The sequence below is a fragment of the Bos grunniens genome, chromosome 15, assembly GCF_055505025.1.
Source record: "Bos grunniens cultivar Pamir isolate PY7600 chromosome 15, Bosgru_T2T1.0, whole genome shotgun sequence".
NCBI lineage: Eukaryota > Metazoa > Chordata > Mammalia > Artiodactyla > Bovidae > Bos > Bos grunniens.
In genome coordinates this window covers 22,652,266-22,673,851 of record NC_141179.1, presented here as the reverse complement: position 1 = coordinate 22,673,851, position 21,586 = coordinate 22,652,266, and the positions used below count along the sequence as shown (strand labels likewise).

At 39.1% G+C, this 21,586-nt stretch overlaps 1 protein-coding gene across 12 annotated transcripts in view; it reads left to right on the top strand.

The window, feature by feature from the left end:
• The window catches only part of ALG9 (ALG9 alpha-1,2-mannosyltransferase), a 114,748-nt gene that overhangs the window by 42,947 nt on the left and 50,215 nt on the right, over positions 1–21,586 (top strand). For all 12 annotated transcript variants that reach the window (XM_086339159.1, XM_086339161.1, XM_086339164.1 and 9 more), the window contains 4 exons: positions 2,234–2,388; positions 4,643–4,772; positions 5,384–5,531; positions 6,663–6,792. In XM_086339159.1, the coding sequence (XP_086195285.1) occupies positions 2,234–2,388; positions 4,643–4,772; positions 5,384–5,531; positions 6,663–6,792 (563 nt within the window). The remainder of the gene's footprint in view (positions 1–2,233; positions 2,389–4,642; positions 4,773–5,383; positions 5,532–6,662; positions 6,793–21,586) is intronic.

The window sequence follows — 21,586 nt, the reverse complement described above, 5'->3', positions numbered from 1 at the left end:
TCAACCAAAAATCTGGAAACTAAGCCATGTAGAGATTCCCCCACATTTGGTGCTTGCTCTGACTGGAAGACAGAGCTGAGCAGAAACTCGTTTGAGTTTTGGAAGATTTAATTTCCAACTTTTCGTTCTGGTTTGGATGCCAGGTGATCCCTCCATACCATTTCCCATTCTGCTTTTCTACAGTTAGTGGTTTATAACGAGTTCGCTGTGTTCATAGAATATGAAAGCAGCCTTCAGAGTCACTTTTGCTTTATTTTAGAACTTTTGTTGTAACATAACCCTGATGCCGTTATCTAACAAAATTAACAGTTTTTTTCTTAATATCACCTAATGCCCAGCTAGTATTTAGATTCCTACACTGTCTGGAAAAAAAACTTTTATAGTTTGTTTAAAGCAGGATCTAAATGAGTCATATACTGAATTTGGTGTTACGTTTCATAAGCTTTTCTAGAGGTTCCCCCCCCCCCTCACCTTTGTCCTCCTGAAGATTTCTAAAGAAACCATGCCACTCATCTTGCATACATAGTGTCCTGCGTTTGGATTCAGCTGTTTGTTCCCGTGAGGTATTAACACATTCCTCCACTCCTTATGTTTATTAAGGATCACTTTTTTTTTTTTTTGATAAGTAGCTTTTTCTGACAATAAAAATAATTTATACTTGTGGAAGATTTGTAAATGCTTGTGATACAACTATAAAAACAGTAAAAACAAAAACAGTATATTAAGCTGTTCTCTAAAGTAGGAATCCAATTTTGGTTTAAAATTGTGCCATGTACTTACATGTCCAGCTAGTAAGAAATTGAGGACTGTTTTTTCTTTATACGCTTTGTATATTTTATAACAGCAACAATACGTTTAACACAGTTTAACAGAATATAGTTTAACAGAAACTATAAATGTTTTATAGAGGATGTTCCAAAATTTTAGGCCATATTTTTAAAATATGTTTGTTAGCTTCTAAGATGCAAAAGAAGAAAAGATTGTTTACTTGTAGAAGATAAACTTTTTTTTTTATAATAAAGAAAATTCCAACCCAAAATACTTCTTGGAAAGGTAAATACCCTAAATTATAGCCTAAAATTTCATAAGTGAAAAAAAAGATAAACTTGTTATTGCAGTTGAAGAATGTTTATTCTTAAAGAATTTCTGCAGGAACTTCCCTGATGGTTAAGACTCTGTGCTTCCACTGCAGGTGGTGCCGGGTTGACCCCTGGTCCCTGGCTGGGGAACTAAGATCCTGCATGTCTCAAGGCCAAAAAAAAAAGACACCTGTTTTTTTAAAAGCATGTGTAACTAAGGAGCAGTAGGTTAAGCAATGCTAAGCTGGGCTCTGATGACAACCCTGATCTTTCACCTCAACTCGCTCATCGTAGACATAACGGACACCAGGGGGCGCTGTCTGTCCACCCTTGGTCGGTGCTTCCCATGTACTACTCGTTACCGCTAATGGGAGCACAGTTTGAGATGCCTTCACTGTGGGTTGTAGGCTTATCACTCAGTGTCCATGTACCTAGCCATGACCACAGGAACTTTCCAGCAGGTGCTTGGGTCTTAGTGTTCATTAAATTCCTGCAATTCTTTCATATGGTTTAAAATACATTCTTGGCTTTAATTTTGAGGTACAGAGTGGATGGATGTGCATTACCAAACAGGAGAGAAAACTCCTTCAGCAAACTTCCTTTAAGAATGGTTTTATATTTTCTTTGAAACAAAGTGTCATTTTTAGCTTGACAGAAACCAGTGATGAGTTTGAGAATCCAATTCTGTTTCTTTCCTTTGATCTATAGCTATTTGGTATATATGTAAGAAGATTAATGTAGTAAACAGAAGAATTAAAGTCTAAGAAGTGAACTTATGTTATGCTTTTGGTTAATCTCAAGAATCTTTAGTCTTAGTGGCAGGACTCTTCTCTCTAGAGAGAGAGAGAGAGGTGTGTTTTTTCTTCATCCAGTGTAGAAATTGTTAAGTTCTATTACCCATTCACCTGATATTCATTTGTGTTCCAGCTAAATCCAGCATTGTACCTACCTTTAAATGTTGGATCTCTTGGGAGAGCTAAGAAGTATATACCTCTTTCTATTTGACTCCTTAATTATATCAGAGGAAGTGTGAATAAAAGAGTGGGGGGCCCTAGGATATATGCCTGAGTTTGAGATCAAGAGAACTTTGAGAGTAAATGTGCTGTTTTGGTCTAATATGGTGAAAGGTGGATATTTTTTTCTGTGTTTTACAGTTCAGAATTTAGGCCACCCATATTGGCTTACCTTGGCTCCAATGTATATTTGGTTTATAATTTTCTTCATCCAGCCTCACAAAGAGGAGAGATTTCTTTTCCCTGTGTATCCACTTATCTGTCTCTGTGGTGCTGTGGCCCTTTCTGCACTTCAGGTGAGTTTCAGGGAAATGTATGTCGGCTTCATTCTGTTTCACATTAAATCGTTCAAAAAGCTTAAAGGCAGGTTACAGAATGCTTCCACCTAAGATATGTTATCCATACATTAAAGGTGATACAGATCATATTCTGAAGCTTTGATTGCTTAGGCGTTGTCTGTACTGTTGTTTGCTGATCACATATTTGCAGTGTTGATTTGTGTTAGTAATAATTTGTCTCTCTTGCCAATAAGAACCCAATTGCTGTGAAAGGAATTTTTTTAAGTCGTTACATGAGCCTAGCACAGGATGGTAGTAGCCCAGCGGAGCTAATGGAATGTCTGTTCTTCAGTTATGAAACCTGAATGAAACTGGCTTAGGTGTTTGGGATTACTTCAGGCAGTTAGCGATATGGGACCTTGTAATCCTGGCTTAAAACCTGTCCAGGTCAGAACTAATCATGAATATTTCTGTATTTATGGCCTTGGAAGTGTCGGACTCTTTTTTTTTTTTTTTTAAACCTCTGCTCCATTTGCAATTATTAAAAAATGAATAATTTGGGTAATAGGTTTTTTTTCCTTAACAGATTTATGATAAGATATAATTCACAAGGGCTTCTCAGGTGGTGCTAGTGGTAAAGAACCTGCCTACCAATGCTGGTTAGATGAAAGAGATAAGGGTTCAGTCCCTGGGTGGGGAAGATCCCCTGGAGGCGGGCACAGCAATCTTCTCCAGTATTCTTGCCTGGAGAATCCCAGGGACAGAAGAGTCTGGCGGGCTACAGTCCATAGATCTCGGAGTCTGACTGGACTGAAACGAGTTAGCACACATGCACGCACAATTCGCAAACCACAGAATTTACTCATTTAAAGTATATGATACAGTGTTTTCTAGGCTATTCACAGGTCTGTGTAAGCATTACTCCACTCAATTTATAGCATTTTCATCATCTCAAAAATCCTTTAGCTATTGTAGCTGCCCCCCTCCAATATCTCCTCAGTCACAATCAACAGCTAATGTACTTTGTATCTCTATAGCTTTGCCTATTCTAGGCATTTCATATAAACGAAATCATAGAATATGTGGGCTTTTGTGATTGACTTCTTTCATGTAGCATAATGCTTTAAAATCTCATCCTTGTTAGGACAATAGTTTTTAAAAATAATTTTAATTATAAAAGTAATTGAACTTCATCACGGATAATTTTTCTTTTACCTCTTTCTAAAAATCAGTCCTGCTGCCCAAACAAAATCTCCTTCTAGCGTTTTTGCCTATCATATAACGGAATCTATTATGCTTGTAGTTTAGGGTTCATGTAACTGTATCCCTCTTAATATAATTATATCATTATGTTGCCACGTCTATATGCATCATTTTAATAGCAATATAGTGTTCTGAGTTGGATACACTATATAACATTATTATGTAATACATAATATATTGAATTGGTTATATATAACGGTTAGACGTAATTTATGTTAGAGTTTAGGTTGCTCACTTATTTCAGTATTATAAATAATGCTAGGATAAATATCTTTGTTTAGGTATTTGGATTGTTTCCTTAGGAAAGATTCCAAAAAGTATGAAAGGAGTTCAAACATATTTATGGCCCTTGTTATGTATTGCAAAATTGCTTTCCAAAAGTAGTTCTAGTCTGAGAGGGAAAGAAGGCAGGAAGGAAGTCTCATGGGAAGGTGCTGAAAGGCTGCAGAACTCATGCAGGTGTGTATATATTCTTAATGACATTCATCTAGTTTGTGAAGTTAGTTTAGCATATAATTAACTGCATTTTCCTAACGTTCCATGAGGGGAATTCTGTTTCCTTCTTGTCTGGTCATGAGACATTTTGTTGTTACTAAAAACTTTGATGAAAACTTGTCAGTAAGGAAAGTGAAGGTTAATCACCAGTTACATCAGAATAGATTGAGATACTTCATATATTTAAAAAAAAAAAAACTACCAAAAGCCATTTTCATTTAAATATTTTTTTAAAAGTAAATTATTAGGACTTTAGTCACTAGGGAAGTATCCAACTAAGTTTCCTGTGAAGCCAGTGAGATTTGACTCTTGGCACGCCCTCTGGTGAGGCTGATCTACAGTTTAGCAGAGTTTGCTTTCATCTTAGAATGTGGAGTGGGTACCCCACTGTGTGCAAAAGCTCAGACTCTTGGTAGAACCTCTTTTCCTTCCTCTTAAGTTATGATGATGTCTTGTGATGATGTGTATCCTGCAAGGTATATCTTTTTTTCAGAGCAGTTTTCTTTCTTTCTAGAAATGTTACCACTTCGTGTTTCAGCGATACCGCCTGGAGCATTACACCGTGACGTCGAATTGGCTGGCGTTAGGAACACTCTTCCTGTTCGGGCTCCTGTCTTTTTCTCGCTCTGTGGCGCTGTTCAGAGGTAGATGTACAGACAGTAACTTAATCCACACTCACTTTACCTTGGTTTTTGCTTGACACGTGAGTGTTTAATACAATTCAGCTTAAGCCGAGGGGGAGGGCTTTTCTGTGTGGAGAACCTGTGGACTTCGTATTAAGAATGGGATGTGACATCTGTACCTTAGGACTGAAGAGAAGATTGAGAATTCCTTTCAATGTGATTAACTATACACTTCTCTATTCTTACTAATTTTTTTTTTTTTTCCTTTTAAAGAATGAATTAAGGAAGCCTTAAACATAGGATGCAGAGTTGTGGCTCAAGTCCCATGATTATATTCTTTCTTATAATCTTCATTTGGATCCAGAATATTGAAATGGGCTCAAAGAACATGAAATTAAAAAGGTGGAGGGTGTAGAGAAGGGCAAGAAAGCAGATGATTTCTGTCAAAGATTGGGCCTCCTGTAATCATCTTCCTGACTGCAGAGGCGTGTGATGCCAGTTGAGTGGGATCCTGCTGGAGTTGCTGTGTGCCTCTCACACGGATCACAGTGGGACACTAACACGCATTGTAATTAAATAGCAGAATCTCACCTCTCTCATCTTCGGCTTTCACACACCCCTCTCCCTTCCAGGGTATCACGGACCCCTTGATCTGTATCCAGAATTTTATCGAATTGCCACAGACCCCACCATCCACAGTGTTCCTGAAGGCCGGCCTGTCAATGTCTGTGTTGGGAAAGAGTGGCATCGCTTCCCCAGCAGCTTCCTTCTGCCCGACAAGTAAGCTGCCCTTTAATCCTCAGAGTTTTAAATCGAGGTGTAGAAACAGCAAATCTGTGGCAATGTCATCTTAGTTTTTCCTCCACTTTGGGTTTGTTCGGGGGTGTTTGGTGATTCACCATCTCGGGCAGCCATGGGCAGCTTGCCGAGCACCCGGGGCCTGTGTTTGGTGATGCGCCCTGCGCTGCCCTGACCTTCTGAGGACGTTCTGGGTCCTGGGCTCCTGCTCGTGGCTCTTCCTGAGGATCTGTGTTTAAATTTTTATGACTAACTCATGTTAACCCACTTTTGAAAGTGGTTTAGAGACTCTCGGTGTCTAGAGTGTTTTTAGATAAGACGCATTTGTTGTCCAGCGACAGTGAACGTTCTCTCCCACTATATGGACTCTGGGGAAAGCTGTGGCTAAGACCTGTGCACCGCTTTCCTCCATGCTGTCTGTGGTTGGATGTGCTAGATAGCATGGGCTCCTAGTTCCTTTGTATCTGCTTTATTCAGACAGAGAAGAGTCCTATTTAGGGAAAAGAGAAGTCAGGTTAAGATGAGTCATGTTGCTCCATTTGGGGACTGGCTGCAGCAGCTTAGCTGGTGGTAATATCTTTTTCCTTGATAAAGATCCTGTATCAGTCATTAATGATTAATTAAAGCTTGTTTTTTAAAGTGTTCGCTTTAGCCTTTGCCTTTTCCATCTGAAACAGTTTCATAACTGAAGATACTTTTGAGGATTACTCAGGAACAAAGTAGTTTTCCCACAGTGAGTCCCTACATTTCACTCTTTCCTCTCTACGCCTGATGAACTTGCTTAAATTCTGAGAGGTCCCCTGATCACATGATAATTGGCAATGAGCTTTGATGTTTCTGTAGTTGTTTGATGGTATAACCACTGTTGGAAATTTCACTGCTGAGAGTTGGTGAAATGGTATGAGAGCTCTCAAGTTGAAAATTTCTCAACGATCTTGGATTAAATTGTGACCTCTGCCTCTATGCTCTGTGACTAAGGTTTCGCAGAAATATTTTGTCTCCAAGGGAAATATTTTTCACATGAAATTTCCTTTTTTTGCTTATGTATTTCAAGTACATTTAGCAATCTGAGCCCCCTGTGTTTTTCTCATTCTTCTTTTGTGTTTCTGACAGTTGGCAGCTTCAGTTCATCCCGTCAGAGTTCAGAGGCCAGTTACCAAAACCTTTTGCAGAGGGACCACTGGCCACCCGGACTGTTCCCACTGACATGAATGACCAGAACCTAGAGGAGCCATCCAGATACGTAAGGGCATAATTCTCCTTTTACTAACATGACAAGAGTTCCACCCTTAAAATCTGTTAGCATACGTAATAGAGCTTTGATGAAATGAGAGTTTTTTTAGGAAGTGATTTCTTTAAGGTGAGGGATATAACAACTGTTGAAAAAGAATGAAGGGTGTCATTTTTATTTTCAAACGATCTCCTTTGTTTTCTATATAAAATATTTAATCCAACCTATTTTCTAAGCTGGATCAGAAAATTTCTTATGTTCAGTTTCAAGCCATTTTGAAACACGTTCTGCAACTCTTATCATCCTTGGTCCATTAAAATACTTCCTGGGGAACGTTCAAGTTACCTTTGAGCTGCTGCTGCTGCTGCTAAGTCGCTTCAGTCGTGTCCGACTCTGTGCGACTCCATAGACGGCAGCCCACCAGGCTTCCCCGTCCCTGGGATTCTCCAGGCAAGAACACTGGAGTGGGTACCTTTGAGCTAACGATTAGTATATTCCGGCTTTAGCAAGTGGGTAGTCAGTGAGGGTTCTTCTCACACAGAGTCCGTGAAGCAGCGTAACAGGCCATGCTCTTCTACACACTCATCTTTACCCACTCTGAGAGCCCATGTAGGTTCCTTTGAGAGATGACACTTTCACCATTTGATACCCATAGGATCTTTGACTGCGGAAAAGGTGAGAGCACTAAAGATAATGTTCCTGGTTCCCAGAGACGGTAAAGGACCGTTTTGTAGAATTATTAGAAAGCACGTTTTTTTTTTGGCAGCCTGTTTAGAAAACATTTAGGAATTTAAATGTCAAATACATTTCCCTTATGTCATATACCTAAAGTGTGAAATATCAGGACTCTCAATTCCTGTTCAGAGCAAACCTGTAGCCACAGCTGGCCTTTTGTCTCCTGGATTGGGGCAGGTTAGGTTTCCGTGGAGACCCTCAGTTTATGGGTGACATTCTTACTGTGTGAGCTTTAGCTTTATAAGCTATGAAAATGAACATCATAAAATACATTTTTGGCTTGGCTCCCTGAGAAGGTAGGAAGTGTATTCCACTAAGTGACTTGGAGTTTCTTTCTAACTGAAGCCTTTGATTCCTCTAACAGTGAAAATACTCCTGGGTGGGACAAACTGCCATTAGCCACTTTTATTTTAGCTGCAGATACTCTCGTGAGAGCAGGCTTTGATGCACAGGGGATCATCATGGGGACACTTGATAGTCAAAAAGATGGGAGAATATGCTGTGATGAGGGGACATATAATAAATTCAGAGTGATATTGTTGCAGCTGTGTTTTAGGAAGAGATAGTATAGGAAAATTAAAAAAAAAAAAAGAGTACGGACTTTGGAGTCAAGTAGGCCTGGGTTCTAAACTCTGTTGCCTACCTGGTGACCTTGAGCAAATTAGTTAACATCTCTGTTTAACTAATTTCAGTTTCTGTCTGTGAAGTGGGAATAATGATACCTACTTTTAGAAGATTAATGTGAGACTGGATACCATATGTCTGTCATATATAGCATAGTGTCTGTACACAGGTTTCCCCACAAATGTTCTTAATTTGATAATGGTGTATTTGATGGATTAGAGGTAAACGAACCCTTAAGAGGATTTGTAATTTTCCCAAAGCTATTTCTCCTTCCTTAAATTTATTGTTCCCTAACTTGGTTTTTATTACAGTCTGTTCAGACTCATTGTTGGTTTTTCTGTCTAGTGACTTTGCTTATTTTGGTACCAGTACCTGGACTTCCCTTGTCTACCTTCTTATGCTACCAAAACTCTTCCTCCCTGAAGCTTTTCCCAACTATTTAAGTCCTAGTGAGCAGTGTCCTCCTTTAAATGGATCTGTGTAGCTCATTTAGCCATTTAATTTTGTCATCTTATTGTCATTTAAATATTTCTGATGTGTATGTCATATATTTGGCTATCATACTGTGAATGCTATGGAAAGAATGACTGCTTCTGTTTCTTTTGTATTCACCATAGTGGCTAAAATAGTGCTGTATATCTAGTAATTAATCTATGCTTTCTGGCTTGAGGAATGAGTATTCATCATGGTTGGGATAATGATGTTGAGAGAAAGCTGGCTATAAAACCTGCAGGTCCTCACAGGCACGTGAAATGATGCTCAACATTGCTAATTATTAGAGAAGTGCATTTCAAAACCACAGAGAGATATCATCTCACACCAGTCAGAATGGCCATCATCAAAAAGTCTACAGATAAGAAATGCTGGAGAGGGTGTGGAGAAAAGGGAACCCTCCTACGCTGCTGGTGAGAATGTAAATTGATGCAGCCAGTGTGGAAAACAGTATGGAGGGTCCTTAAAAAATTAAAAATAGACTTACCATATGATCCAGCAATCCCATTTCTGGGTACATATCTGGAAAAAACAAAAATGCTAATTTGAAGAGATACATGTACCTCAAGGTTCATAGCAGCATTATTTACAACAGTGTCAACAGACACACATATACACACACACTGGGCTATCACTCAGCCATTAAAAGGAATGAAATATTGCCATTTGCAGCAACTTGGATGAACCTAGAGAATATTACGCTTAGTGAAGTAAGTCAGACAGAGAAAGGCAAATACTATATGATACCACTTATATGTGAATCTAAAAAATAATACAAATGAATTTATGTACAAAACAAAAATAGACTCAGAGACATAGAATGCAGATTTATGATTACCAGAGAGGAAAGTGGGGGTGAGGGGGACAAATTAGGAGTATAGAGTTAACAGGTACAAACTGCTATATATGAATAAGTAACAAGGATTTACTGCATAGCACAGGGAATTATAACTGTATCCAATATCTTATAATAATCTATAATGGAATATAATCTACAAAAACACAAAACTCCCCTGAATCACTATGCTGTACCCCTGAAACTAATAAAATATTGTAAATCAACTGCACTTCAATTAAAACTACAGTGGCCTATTGTACATTTGGTATGCTCTTGTCATGGGTTGATTTCCATATTCTCTGCTTCAAGATAACTGTTCGGTGACGGTATTAGCTTTACCCCAAAGGTAAAGATTTTCCAGAAGAGCTGTGGGAGTCAGCAAAACGCTAGGTGGTAAAACCAGGGACAAGCAGGTCCCGCACGTGCTCTGAGTGTGCAGTGTCTGTCACTGTGCTCCTGGACCTTTCTGTGACTGCGTTTCTTGCAGAGTTCCCTGGATTTTCCTGTGTAGTGGGGGAAGTGCCCTTCAAATCCAGCCCACTCACCTTTGACCCTTTGGAAAGCAGAAGACGCAATTGGTGGCTTACTGTGGCTTCTACACGAACTATGTTCAGGGATTACTTTCTTTCAGTTAAGGGTTTAAAAAGACATTTGTTTTCCTTTGATGATACAAGTAGTAAACACTTATTGTGTAAAATAATGAACGCTACCAATAAGAAAAGAAATCAGCTGTAATCTAATTTGTTGTTGCTGTTGTTTAGTCACTAAGTCATGTCCAACTCTTTGTGACCCCATGGACGGTAACCCTCCAGGCTCCTCTGTCCATGGGATCTCCCGGCAAGAATACTGGAGTGGGCTGCAATTTCCTCCTCCAGGGGATCTTCCCGACCCAGGGATGGACCCTACATCACCTGCATTGGCAGGCGGATTCTTTATCATGAGCCACCAGGGAAGCTCATAATCTAATTACCCAAATATTAAACCACCATAACCATTTTGATGGTTTCTTTTCCTTCACTTTTTTTCTCTTGCATTCATATGTGCATTTGTATGTGAACAATGATCTCAATTATTTTGAAAAATACTGTAGTTCTTTAAGAACTGGTACCAGGATCAAGACTGTAGTGACCAAGCAGGTCTGCCTGGCTTGTGAGAGTTCATGTTGTTCTACATTTGTGTTTGGTACTTCTGGTATCAGTCCTGGTTTTAAGTACAGGTTCAGTCAAACAGGCAAAACAGTCATGTTCTCTGTCTTTCCTGTGCATGTGGAATAGCAGCATTATTTTTATTTGCCCTTTGGTTCTGAGTAACATGTTTTACCCAACCTTTGGCTTCAATGCTAAGTGATGCGGTCTGTCTCCTGTTTCTTCTCTGAATGGAAACTAAGAAACATGCCTGACCTCCTGCTTTTCCCTATGCTCTGTCACCTCTGAGTTTAGCAAGAATTAGGAGTGTTTGTAAAGGTTCTGTGGTTTCTACTGTAGTGTTATAATTATACTGCAGCAGTTATTTTTTTTTGCTGCATATTCTTTCATGATAGTTATTGAGTAGCTGTTGAACATCCCATTATTGAACAGGTGGCATTATTCAGTGGTACCTACCAAGATTCTCTTTCAGAATCAAGGTCTGAATTTAGAAGATACCTTCAGTGTCTCCTCTATCTCTTGACAAATCCCAATTTTTGTTCACTATTCCAAGGTGAATGATAACATTTGGTTCCAAATCTGGTATCTAATCTGGGAACTACTAAGTCAATGGATAGAGTTTGGAATAAAAAGTATGTCTTCAGGAGGGAGCTTAAAGACTTTTCTCTGACTTTGGCTTAATGCTTAAGCAGATTTTCAAGAAGCTTGTCCATCTGTTACCATTGAAAAAATTAAAACTGGTCATTGATTAATTTTTTCCCCAAATAGAAATATAGTCTGTTCTGCTATAACATGATGTACAGTTGCTAAAGATAATGGTGTGGAAAGCCACAAGTCTTGTGGGAAAAATGGAGTTAAGGACACAATACTCACAAACTTTGTCAGTGACATACGGAAGAGATTTGTTGTTGTTCAGTCATTAAGTGGTGTCCTACTCTTTGCAACCCCATGGACTGTAGCCCTCCAGGCTCCTCTGTCCTCCACTATCTCCCAAAGTTTGCTCAAATTCATGTGCATTGAGTTCGTGATGCTATCTAACCATGTCATCCTCTGTCGTCCCCTTCTCCTCCCGCCTTCAGTCTTTCCCAGCATCAGGGTCTTTTCCAGTGAGTCAGTTCTTTGCATCAGGTGGCCAAAGTATTGAAGCTTCAGCTTTATCATCAGTCCTTCCAATGAATATTCAGGATTGATTTCCTTTGGAATTAACTGATTTGATCTCTTTGCAGTCCAAGGGATTCTCAAGAGTCTTCTCCAGCACCACAATTGGAAAGCATCAATTCTTTGGCACTCAGCCATCTTTATGGTCCAACTCTCCCAACTGTACATGACTACTGGAAAACCATAGCTTTGACTGCATGGACCTTTGTTGGCAAAGTGATGTCTCTGTTTTTTAATATGCTGTCTAGGTTTGTCATAGCTTTCCTTCCAAGGAGCAAGTGTCTTCTAATTTCATGGCTGCAGTCACCATCCACAGTGACTTTGGAGCCCAAGAAAATAAAATCTGTCACTTTTTCCCATTCTGTTTGCCATGAAGTGATGAGACTGGTTGCCACGATCTTAGTCTTTTTAATGTTGAGTTTCAAGCCAGCTTTTTCACTCTCCTCTTTCACCCTCATCAAGAGGCCCTTTCGTTCCTCTTCCCTTTCTGCCATTGTTGTTTAGTTGCTAAGTCATGTCCTAGTCTTTTGGGACCCCATGTATTATAGCCTGCCAGGCTTCTTTGTCCATGGATTTCCCATGCAAGAATACTGGAGTGAGTTGCCATTTCCGTTTCCAGGGGATCTAACCGACCCAGGGATCAAACCCACCTATCGTGCATTGGCAGGCGGATTCTTTACCACTGAGTCACACAGGGAAGGCCCTTTCTGCCACTGGAATGGCATCATGTGCATATCTGAGGTTACTGATATTTCTCCCAGCCATCTTGATTCCAGCTTGTGACTGATCAGCCCAGCATTTCACATGATGTACTCTGCATAGAAGTTAAGTAAGTAGTGTGAAAATATACAGCTTTGACATACTCTTTTCCCAATTTTGAACCAGTCAGTTTTTCTGTGTCCAATTCTAACTGTTGCTTCTTAACCCACATATAGGTTTCTCAGGAGACAGGTAAGGTGATCTGATACTCTCATCTCTTTAAGAATTTTCTGCAGTCTGTTGTGATCCACACAAAATGTAGCATAGTCAGTGAAACAGAAGTAGATGCTTTTCTGGAATTCCCTTGCTTTCTTCATGGGCCAACAAATGCTGGCAATTTGATCTCTGGTTCCTCTGCCTTTTGTAAACCCAGCTTGTACATCTGAAAGTTCTCAGTTTATATACTGCTGAAGCCTAGCCTGAAGTATTTTTGAGCATAACCTTGCTAGCCTGTGAAATGAGCACAATTGTATGATAGTTTGGACATTCTTTGGCATTGGGATTCTTTGGGATTCGAATGAAAACTGACCTTTGCCAGTCCCATGGTCACTGCTGAGTTTTCCAAATTTGCTGACATACTGAATGCAGCACTTTAACAGAATCATCTTTTAGGATTTGAAATAACTTAGCTGGAATTCCATCACCTCCACTAGCTTTTTTCGTATAGCAACCTAACAAAAACAGAAGGATAGTTTTATATGTGTTCAGTTCAGTTCAGTCGCTCAGTCATGTCTGACTCTTTGTGACCCCATGAACCGCAGCATACCAGGCCTCCCTGTCCATCACCAGCTCCTGGAGTTCACCCAAACCCATGTCCATTGAGTCGGTGATGCCATCCAACCATCTCATCCTCTATCATCCCTTTCTCCTCCTTCCCTCTATCCCTCCCAGCATCAGGCTCTTTTCCAGTGAGTCAGTTCTTCCCATCAGGTGGCCAAAGTATTGGAGTTTCAGCTTCAACATCAGTCCTTCCAGTGAACACCCAGGACTGATCTCCTTCAGAATGGACTGGTTGGATCTCCTTGCAGTCCAAGGGACTCTCAAGAGTCTTCTCCAACACCACAGTTCAAAAGTATCAATTCAAAAACAAACAAACAAACAAACAAACAAAAGTATCAATTCTTTGGCACTCAGCTTTCTTTATAGTCCAACTCTCACATCCATACATGACCACTGGAAAAACCATAGCCTTGACTAGACAGACCTCTGTTGACAGAGTAATGTCTTTGCTTTTAAATATGCTGTCTAGGTTGGTCATAACTTTCCTTCCAAGGAGTAAGTGAAGTGAAGTTGCTCAGTCGTGTCCGACTCTTTGCGACCCCATGGACTATAGCCTACCAGGCTCCTCGATCCCTGGGATTTTTCCAGGCAAGAATACTGGAGTGGGTTGCCATTTCCTTCTCCAGGGGATCTTTCTGACCCAGGGATCGAACCTGGGTCTACCACATTGTAGGCAGACGCTTTACCATCTGAGCTACCAGGAAAGCCCTCCAAGGAGTAAGCGTCTTTTAATTTCATGGCTGCAGTCACCATTTGCAGTGATTTTGAAGCCCCAGAAAATAGTCTGACACTGTTTCCACTGTTTCCCCATCTATTTGCCATGAAGTGATGGGACCGGATACCATGATCTTCGTTTTCTGAATGTTGAGCTTTAAGCCAACTTTTTCACTCTCCTCTTTCACTTTCAACAAGAGGCCTTTTAGTTCCTCTTCACTTTCTGCCATAAGGGTGGTATCATCTGCATATCTGAGGTTACTGATATTTCTCCCGGCAATCTTGATTCCAGCTTGTGCTTCTTCCAGCCCAGCGTTCTTCATGATGTACTCTGCATAGAAGTTAAATAAGCAGGGTGACAATATACAGCCTTGACGTACTCCTTTTCCTATTTGGAACCAGTCTGTTGTTCCATGTCCAGTTCTAACTGTTGCTTCCTGACCTGCATACAGATTTCTCAAGAGGCAGGTCAGGTAACTGGTATTCCCATCTCTTTCAGAATTTTCCACAGTTTGTTGTGATCCACACAGTCAAAGGCTTTGGCATAGTCAATAAAGCAGAAATAGATGTTTTTCTGGAACTCTCTTGCTTTTTCGATGATCCAGCGGATGTTGGCAATTTGATTTCTGGTTCCTCTGCCTTTTCTAAAACCAGCTTGAACATCTGGAAGTTCATGGTTCATGTATTGCTGAAACCTGGCTTGGAGAATTTTGAGCATTACTTTACTAGCGTGTGAGATGAGTGCAATTGTGTGGTAGTTTGAGCATTCTTTGGCATTGCCTTTCTTTGAGGTTGGAATGAAAACCGACCTTTTCCAGTCCTGTGGCCACTGCTGAGTTTTCCAAATTTGCTGGCATATTGAGTGCAGCACTTTCACAGCATCATCTTTCAGGATTTGAAATAGCTCAACTGAAATTCCATCACCTCCACTAGCTTTGTTCGTAGTGATGCTTCCTAAGGCCCACTTGACATCACTTTCCAGGTTGTCTGGCTCTAGGTGAGTGATCACACAATTGTGATTATCTTGGTCATGAAGATCTTTTTTGTACAGTTCTTCTGTGTATTCTTGCCACCTCCTCTTAATATCTTCTGCTTTTGTTAGGTCCATACCATTTCTGTCCTTTATCAAGCCCATCTTTGCATGAAATGTTCCCTTGGTATCTCTAATTTTCTTGAAGAGATCTCTAGTCTTTCCCATTCTATTGTTTTCCTCTATTTCTTTGCATTGATCACCGAGGAAGACTTTCTTATCTCTCCTTGCTATTCTTTGGAACTCTCCATTCAAATGCGTATATCTTTTCTTTTCTCCTTTGCTTTTCGCTTCTCTTCTTTTCACAGCTATTTGTAAGACCTCCCCAGACAGCCATTTTGCGTTTTTGCATTTCTTTTTCTTGGGGATGGTCTTGATCCCTGTCTCCTGTACAATGTCACGAACCTCAGTCCATAGTTCATCGGGCACTCTGTCTATCAGATCCAGTCCCTTAAATCTATTTCTCACTTCCACTATATAGTCATAAGGGATTTGATTTGGGTCATACCTGAATGGTCTAGTGGTTTTCCCCACTTTCTTCAATTTCAGTCTGAATTTGGCAATAAGGAGCTCATGATCTGAGCCACAGTCAGCTCCCGGTCTTGTTTTTGCTGACTGTACACAGCTTCTCCATCTTTGGCTGCATTGTATTTGTTACATGGCTAAAAATGCATAAATGCTACAATAATACGGAAGTTTACCTTGAAAGAGACCTCAGGTATGCTTCTTGAAGTGGCATTAGGAGGGCTGTAGCTTGTGAAGTAAGGATTATCTGAAATACGACAGAAAGTTGTAATGCCAAATATGGATGATATGGATGGGTATGTCTCATAACATGCAGTGAACTGAAGAAGCTGGGAGATATTTGAGTGTGGGCACTTTGTATATATCTGGACTGATTGGTTCAGTTGGGTGCAGTTTTCTGGATTCATCTAGTTTTTCTTGTGGATTAAATGATACGTAAGCAAATGTGGAGAGTGAATTATGCTCACATTGTTCAGTTGCATTGAAACAAATGTGCATATTCAAAACAAATGTTAGAACAGAACTGATTGTGTATTATTTTCATCTTTCTCCCCGCTTTTACCATTTAACCAGTGGAAAGAATTATGGTTTTGGAAGGTATAGGTATCATAAAGTTTAAAGATCTTTTTCACTTTATGGGTGAAAAAACTGGGGCTTGGGTTGTAACCTGACAAAGGTTAGTCCTAAGATAAAAGCTTGGTTTCAGGATTCCCCAGTATTATTTTTATTCTTTTCATGACTCCTGTTAGTTCCAAAGTCACATATAATGTATCACTTGAATGTATGTTTTCATGCAATGGTTAATTGTTCTTTCATGTAGAAGGACTGAATAGACCCTTAAGTTGTTGAGCATTACATTTTTAAGAGGTTATTTTTCATTTCTAGAGCTCTGTTACATGTATGCCAGATACTTTATATAATTATTGTGTTTATCAAAAGAAATTGGTGTCTAGTCCCTTTTTTTAATCTCTTCCTTCCTTTTTTCTTTTAATCATTTTTCCTACTGTTATTCAAAGTCCTTATTTGAGGAGAAAAGTAATTACCTGATAGATATCCTTGGTAATTATTATCAGCCTTGAGTAGCAGAGCAGGCAGATTAAAATTGCTGTACTATGTTCAGTACAGTAAAATTGGAATCCACTCTGAATTTAAGTATGTTCTAAATGCTTCTTTAAAATTAATTCACTCATATCCATTGTGTTGGCATTTAGAAATGATGTTTTCATGATCTTTAGTGATTGAATGACCCCAGCATTTTACCTGTGAGTTTATGTTTTTATAGGGAAGTAAATTTTTACTTGTGAATTTAAAGATTCATTCAACAAATATACATTTATCAAGGCTTTATGGGAGGCAATAAAACTATAAATCTGTGACTGTGGGTGACAATTACTTTTTAAAATTTAATTTTAGTATATAAAAAATAAATGAAAAATCCAGAAAAATACTTGAAATCTTTCCCTATCAGATGTTTCATCCTAGGCCCCAGAGTTCCTATTTGAAAAATAGAGAGAGAGACAATCCCAGGATCGTACTGATGTCTGGCAGAATGATGTGGTGGCAAGAGCACTGACTGGGCTGGGAGTTAGGAGAAGCTGGGACTCTTTTCTAAAATTCAGTGAAATGTATTTTATTCTTATATGATTTCATGGGTTTCCGAGACCCTTGAAATAGCTTTGCATCTCTAATTTGCTGTAGCTACACCTGACTTCTAATTGCAGTGTTTAGATTTCAGCTTCTCCCATGACCTGTTTTCTTTTTTTTTTTTCCTAATTTTATTTTATTTTTAAACTTTACATAATTGTATTAGTTTTGCCAAATATCAAAATGAATCCGCCACAGGTATACATGTGTTCCCCATCCTGAACCCTCCTCCCTCCTCCCTCCCCATACCATCCCTCTGGGTCGTCCCAGTGCACCAGCCCCAAGCATCCAGCATCGTGCATCGAACCTGGACTGGCAACTCGTTTCCTACATGATATTTTACATGTTTCATTGCCATTCTCCCAATTCTTCCCACCCTCTCCCTCTCCCACAGAGTCCATAAGACTGTTCTATACATCAGTGTCTCTTTTGCTGTCTCGTACACCGGGTTATTGTTACCATCTTTCTAAATTCCATATATATGCGTTAGTATACTGTATTTATGTTTTTCCTTCTGGCTTACTTCACTCTGTATAATAGGCTTCAGTTTCATCCACCTCATTAGAACTGATTCAAATGTATTCTTTTTAATGGCTGAGTAATACTCCATTGTGTATATGTACCACAGCTTTCTTATCCATTCATCTGCTGATGGACATCTAGGTTGCTTCCATGTCTTGGCTATTATAAACAGTGCTGCGATGAACATTGGGGTACACGTGTCTCTTTCCCTTCTGGTTTCCTCAGTGTGTATGCCCAGCAGTGGGGTTGCTGGATCATAAGGCAATTCTATTTCCAGTGTTTTAAGGAATCTCCACACTGTTCTCCATAGTGGCTGTACTAGTTTGCATTCCCACCAACAGTGTAAGAGGGTTCCCTTTTCTCCACACCCTCTCCAGCATTTATTATTTGTAGACTTTTGGATCGCAGCCATTCTGACTGGTGTGAAATGGTACCTCATAGTGGTTTTGATTTGCATTTCTCTGATAATGAGTGGTGTTGAGCATCTTTTCATGTGTTTGTTAGCCATCTGTATGTCTTCTTTGGAGAAATGTCTATTTAGATCTTTAGCCCATTTTTTGATTGGGTCGTTTATTTTTCTGGAGTTGAGCTGTAGGAGTTGCTTGTATATTTTTGAGATTAGTTGTTTGTCGGTTGCTTCATTTGCTATTATTTTCTCCCATTCTGAAGGCTGTCTTTTCACCTTGCTAATAGTTTCCTTTGATGTGCAGAAGCTTTTAAGGTTAATTAGGTCCCATTTATTTATTTTTGCTTTTATTTCCAATATTCTGGAAGGTGGGTCATAGAGGATCCTGCTGTGATGTACGTCGGAGAGTGTTTTGCCTATGTTCTCCTCTAGGAGTTTTATAGTTTCTGGTCTTACGTTTAGATCTTTAATCCATTTTGAGTTTATTTTTGTGTATGGTGTTAGAAAGTGGTCCAGTTTCATTCTTTTACAAGTGGTTGACCAGATTTCCCAGCACAACTTGTTAAAGAGATTGCATGACCTGTTTTCTAATCAAGATATTTCATGGTAGAAAGTGTTATCTTGAAACATGATTTCTGGGCCATGTGACCTAATGACCAGACATGGAAGTCTCTCTGCTGTTTCTGTCCCAAAGTTGAGCATCTGTGTCATGGCACCTGAGTGTGATGTTTGAGAGTTGGGAAGACATGGCTGCACACTCCATCTCTGGCAAAACCCCTGTGAGAAAAAGCTGTGAGAGTATTATTGCCCCATCCCCTTGGCCCACTGCTCCCCACCAGGACGCACAGCTTTTATTATTGATGTCTTGATCTCTGGCTCAGGCCTTTTCTTTTTAGAGTCTGTATTTTTGTTTACCTCTAGGGTGGCCTTAAATTGTCATCCTTAATGTGTAATATCCTTACATCTTCCTGATAAGATGTAAACAATGCAATACTGATTATCAATAAATCGTTTGAATTCCCCTCCCACCGCCTTTCTTTTTCTTTTGCTTTAGAGGTGCTGATTTTTTCTTCTTCAAAGCTTCCAGTGGGTTGTTAGAAATGAAAAGAAGTCACATTTCTTTCAAAATGAGTCTTAAACGCTTGTATTTTACAAAATTTTAAACTAAGGCATATTTTTAGCTTCGACAGCTGGTTGATATGTAGCCTGTGACTAATGAAATGAAACACATTTTTGTTTCACCATCATGTGTTAATGTCACCCTACAATTTTGTTATTTTTGATGCAAGAAAGAATGATTAAATCTGAAGAAACAAAAAAAAAAAAAAAATGAGCTCTTTGGTTACAAATCCAGCCTTTTGATTTTTGAATTGTAGATGATGTGGTATGGAGTATGGTCTCAGATTGTGCACTGAGATATTGATAAAATCTAGAGAAGAAACTATTCTTTCTGATTCTCTTAGCCCTAAGGGGCAGTAGTCACTTGGTGTTACCAGTGGTTCAGTCACTTGGTGTTACCAGTGGTTCAAACTGAGAAATCTCAGACTCTAAATAGTCACAGTAAAATGTGTGATCCAGATTTTATGAAGAAAAATCCTTATCTCCAAAGACAAAATCCTAGAACATAAACTAATAGGTTAATGTTGATTTCTTTGGGTGGTAGAGTTATAAGTGATTTTTAAAATGCATTTTAAAGATATTTTGATAACAAATGATATCTTACTTTCATAATTTAAAAAAGTTACCATAATAAGGGCTATAGATATCAAATCTTTGAAACTACCAAGATCTCTGGTAGGCTTTACAAACAAAACTCAGCACACAGTCAGCTGACATTAGGTTTTTGTCTTTAAGCACAAGAACCTTCCACTCAGAGTTGGAAGATAGATTTTCTGTTACATTTTTTTTTTTTTTATACCTCGTAGGCTTCTGGCCTCTTAAGTCATTTCAGTCACTGTATCTAAGACTACTTTTGCTGTTCTTTCTGAAAACTAGATGTAGATTGCTTCAAAGAAATAGATTTGGTTTATCTGTTGCAAGCTATGAGGAAAAATTTTTTTTAAAAACCTAAAACTAAAAGAGAATGCTGCTGTGGCAAAGAAATTATGAAGTAATATGTTCAGTTCTTCCAGACAGGAAGAGCGTTAAAGAATTTATTTTTCTACACAAATAAAATTAAATAATTTGGTTATTGGTGAGGTATGGACAAAAGGCCGTGTCCATCCAGTTGAGAGAGCGTCTGTGGACAGGTGCATCCCCAGCAGTCCTGGATCACTGGCTTAAAAAGACAGTGACGTGTAAGTCTTATCAGCACAATAATGTTCTCTCCAGTCTTTTGTCATCTGTTTATTCTTAACTATTTTTGAATGTTTTTCTCTTTGTTCCTTCTTTATTCATCTACTCAGTATCTGACTCTTTATTATTCTAAATTTTGTGCTAAAGATTCAAAGGTGACAAGAAACATAGTCTCCTGTCATTGAAGAAAAGTCCTGAACAAATGGAAAAGGAAAGGAAAAGTTTATGGGGATAAAAAGGAATTTGGAAAACTCTATAAGAAGCAGAAAAAAAAAAGTTTTATAACCAGCGTCCCTGATAGGTTAAAGGAAAAGTTTGGGGACCATAAAAAAAAAAAGCATGTTTTTTGAAAAGGGCACAGTCAGAAAATAAGAGCTTCTGGAAATTAAAAATAAGATACTGAGATTTTAAAAATCAATAATGAGCTGGATTAGAGGCCAAAGTTGAAATCTTCAATACAGTGACAATACAAAAACAGAACAGAAAAACGAAGAGAGAGAAAATAGGAAAAGGAAAAAAGATCAGAGAATCCAGCATCTAGCTAATAGGAAGTCCAGAGAGGGAGAACAAGGGAAATGGAGAAAAGAAAATTGCCAAAGAAAAAATGTGAGGAAATTGCCCAAGAACTAAACGATACTGCTTTTCAGTTTCAAAGAGCCCACAAAGTGTACCTAAAATGATGAATAAGAAAGGATTCATACCCAGATCACTAAGCACCAAAAGAAGTTAATGTATATTATTATTATTAATAATTGAAAAATCAAGAGCTACCAGAATAAAGCATTGAAAGAGCTGAAAGTTGCCTCTGGGAAGTGGGACCTGGCAATGGGAAGGTACTGTTTTTCCTAATAAGCTTCTTGTACCATTTTGAACTATGCACATAAACGTTATTTTAATAGACCGGAAGGTGAATTTAGAGAAACCCATAAATCATTTCCTCGCAGTTCAGTAGGAGAGAGAGTTCTAAAATATTTTCAACAGTGTAATAAGTGCCCCCCCATCTGCTGTGGAAGCACAGATAAAGTGGGAAGGGCTCTTCCTACTTCTCTGTTTGGAGGCAGCTTCACATGAGAGGTAGCAGAGGATCTGGGTCTTACAGGAGAATTACTGGTTCCCTGGAGGAGTAAGGAAAAGGAACA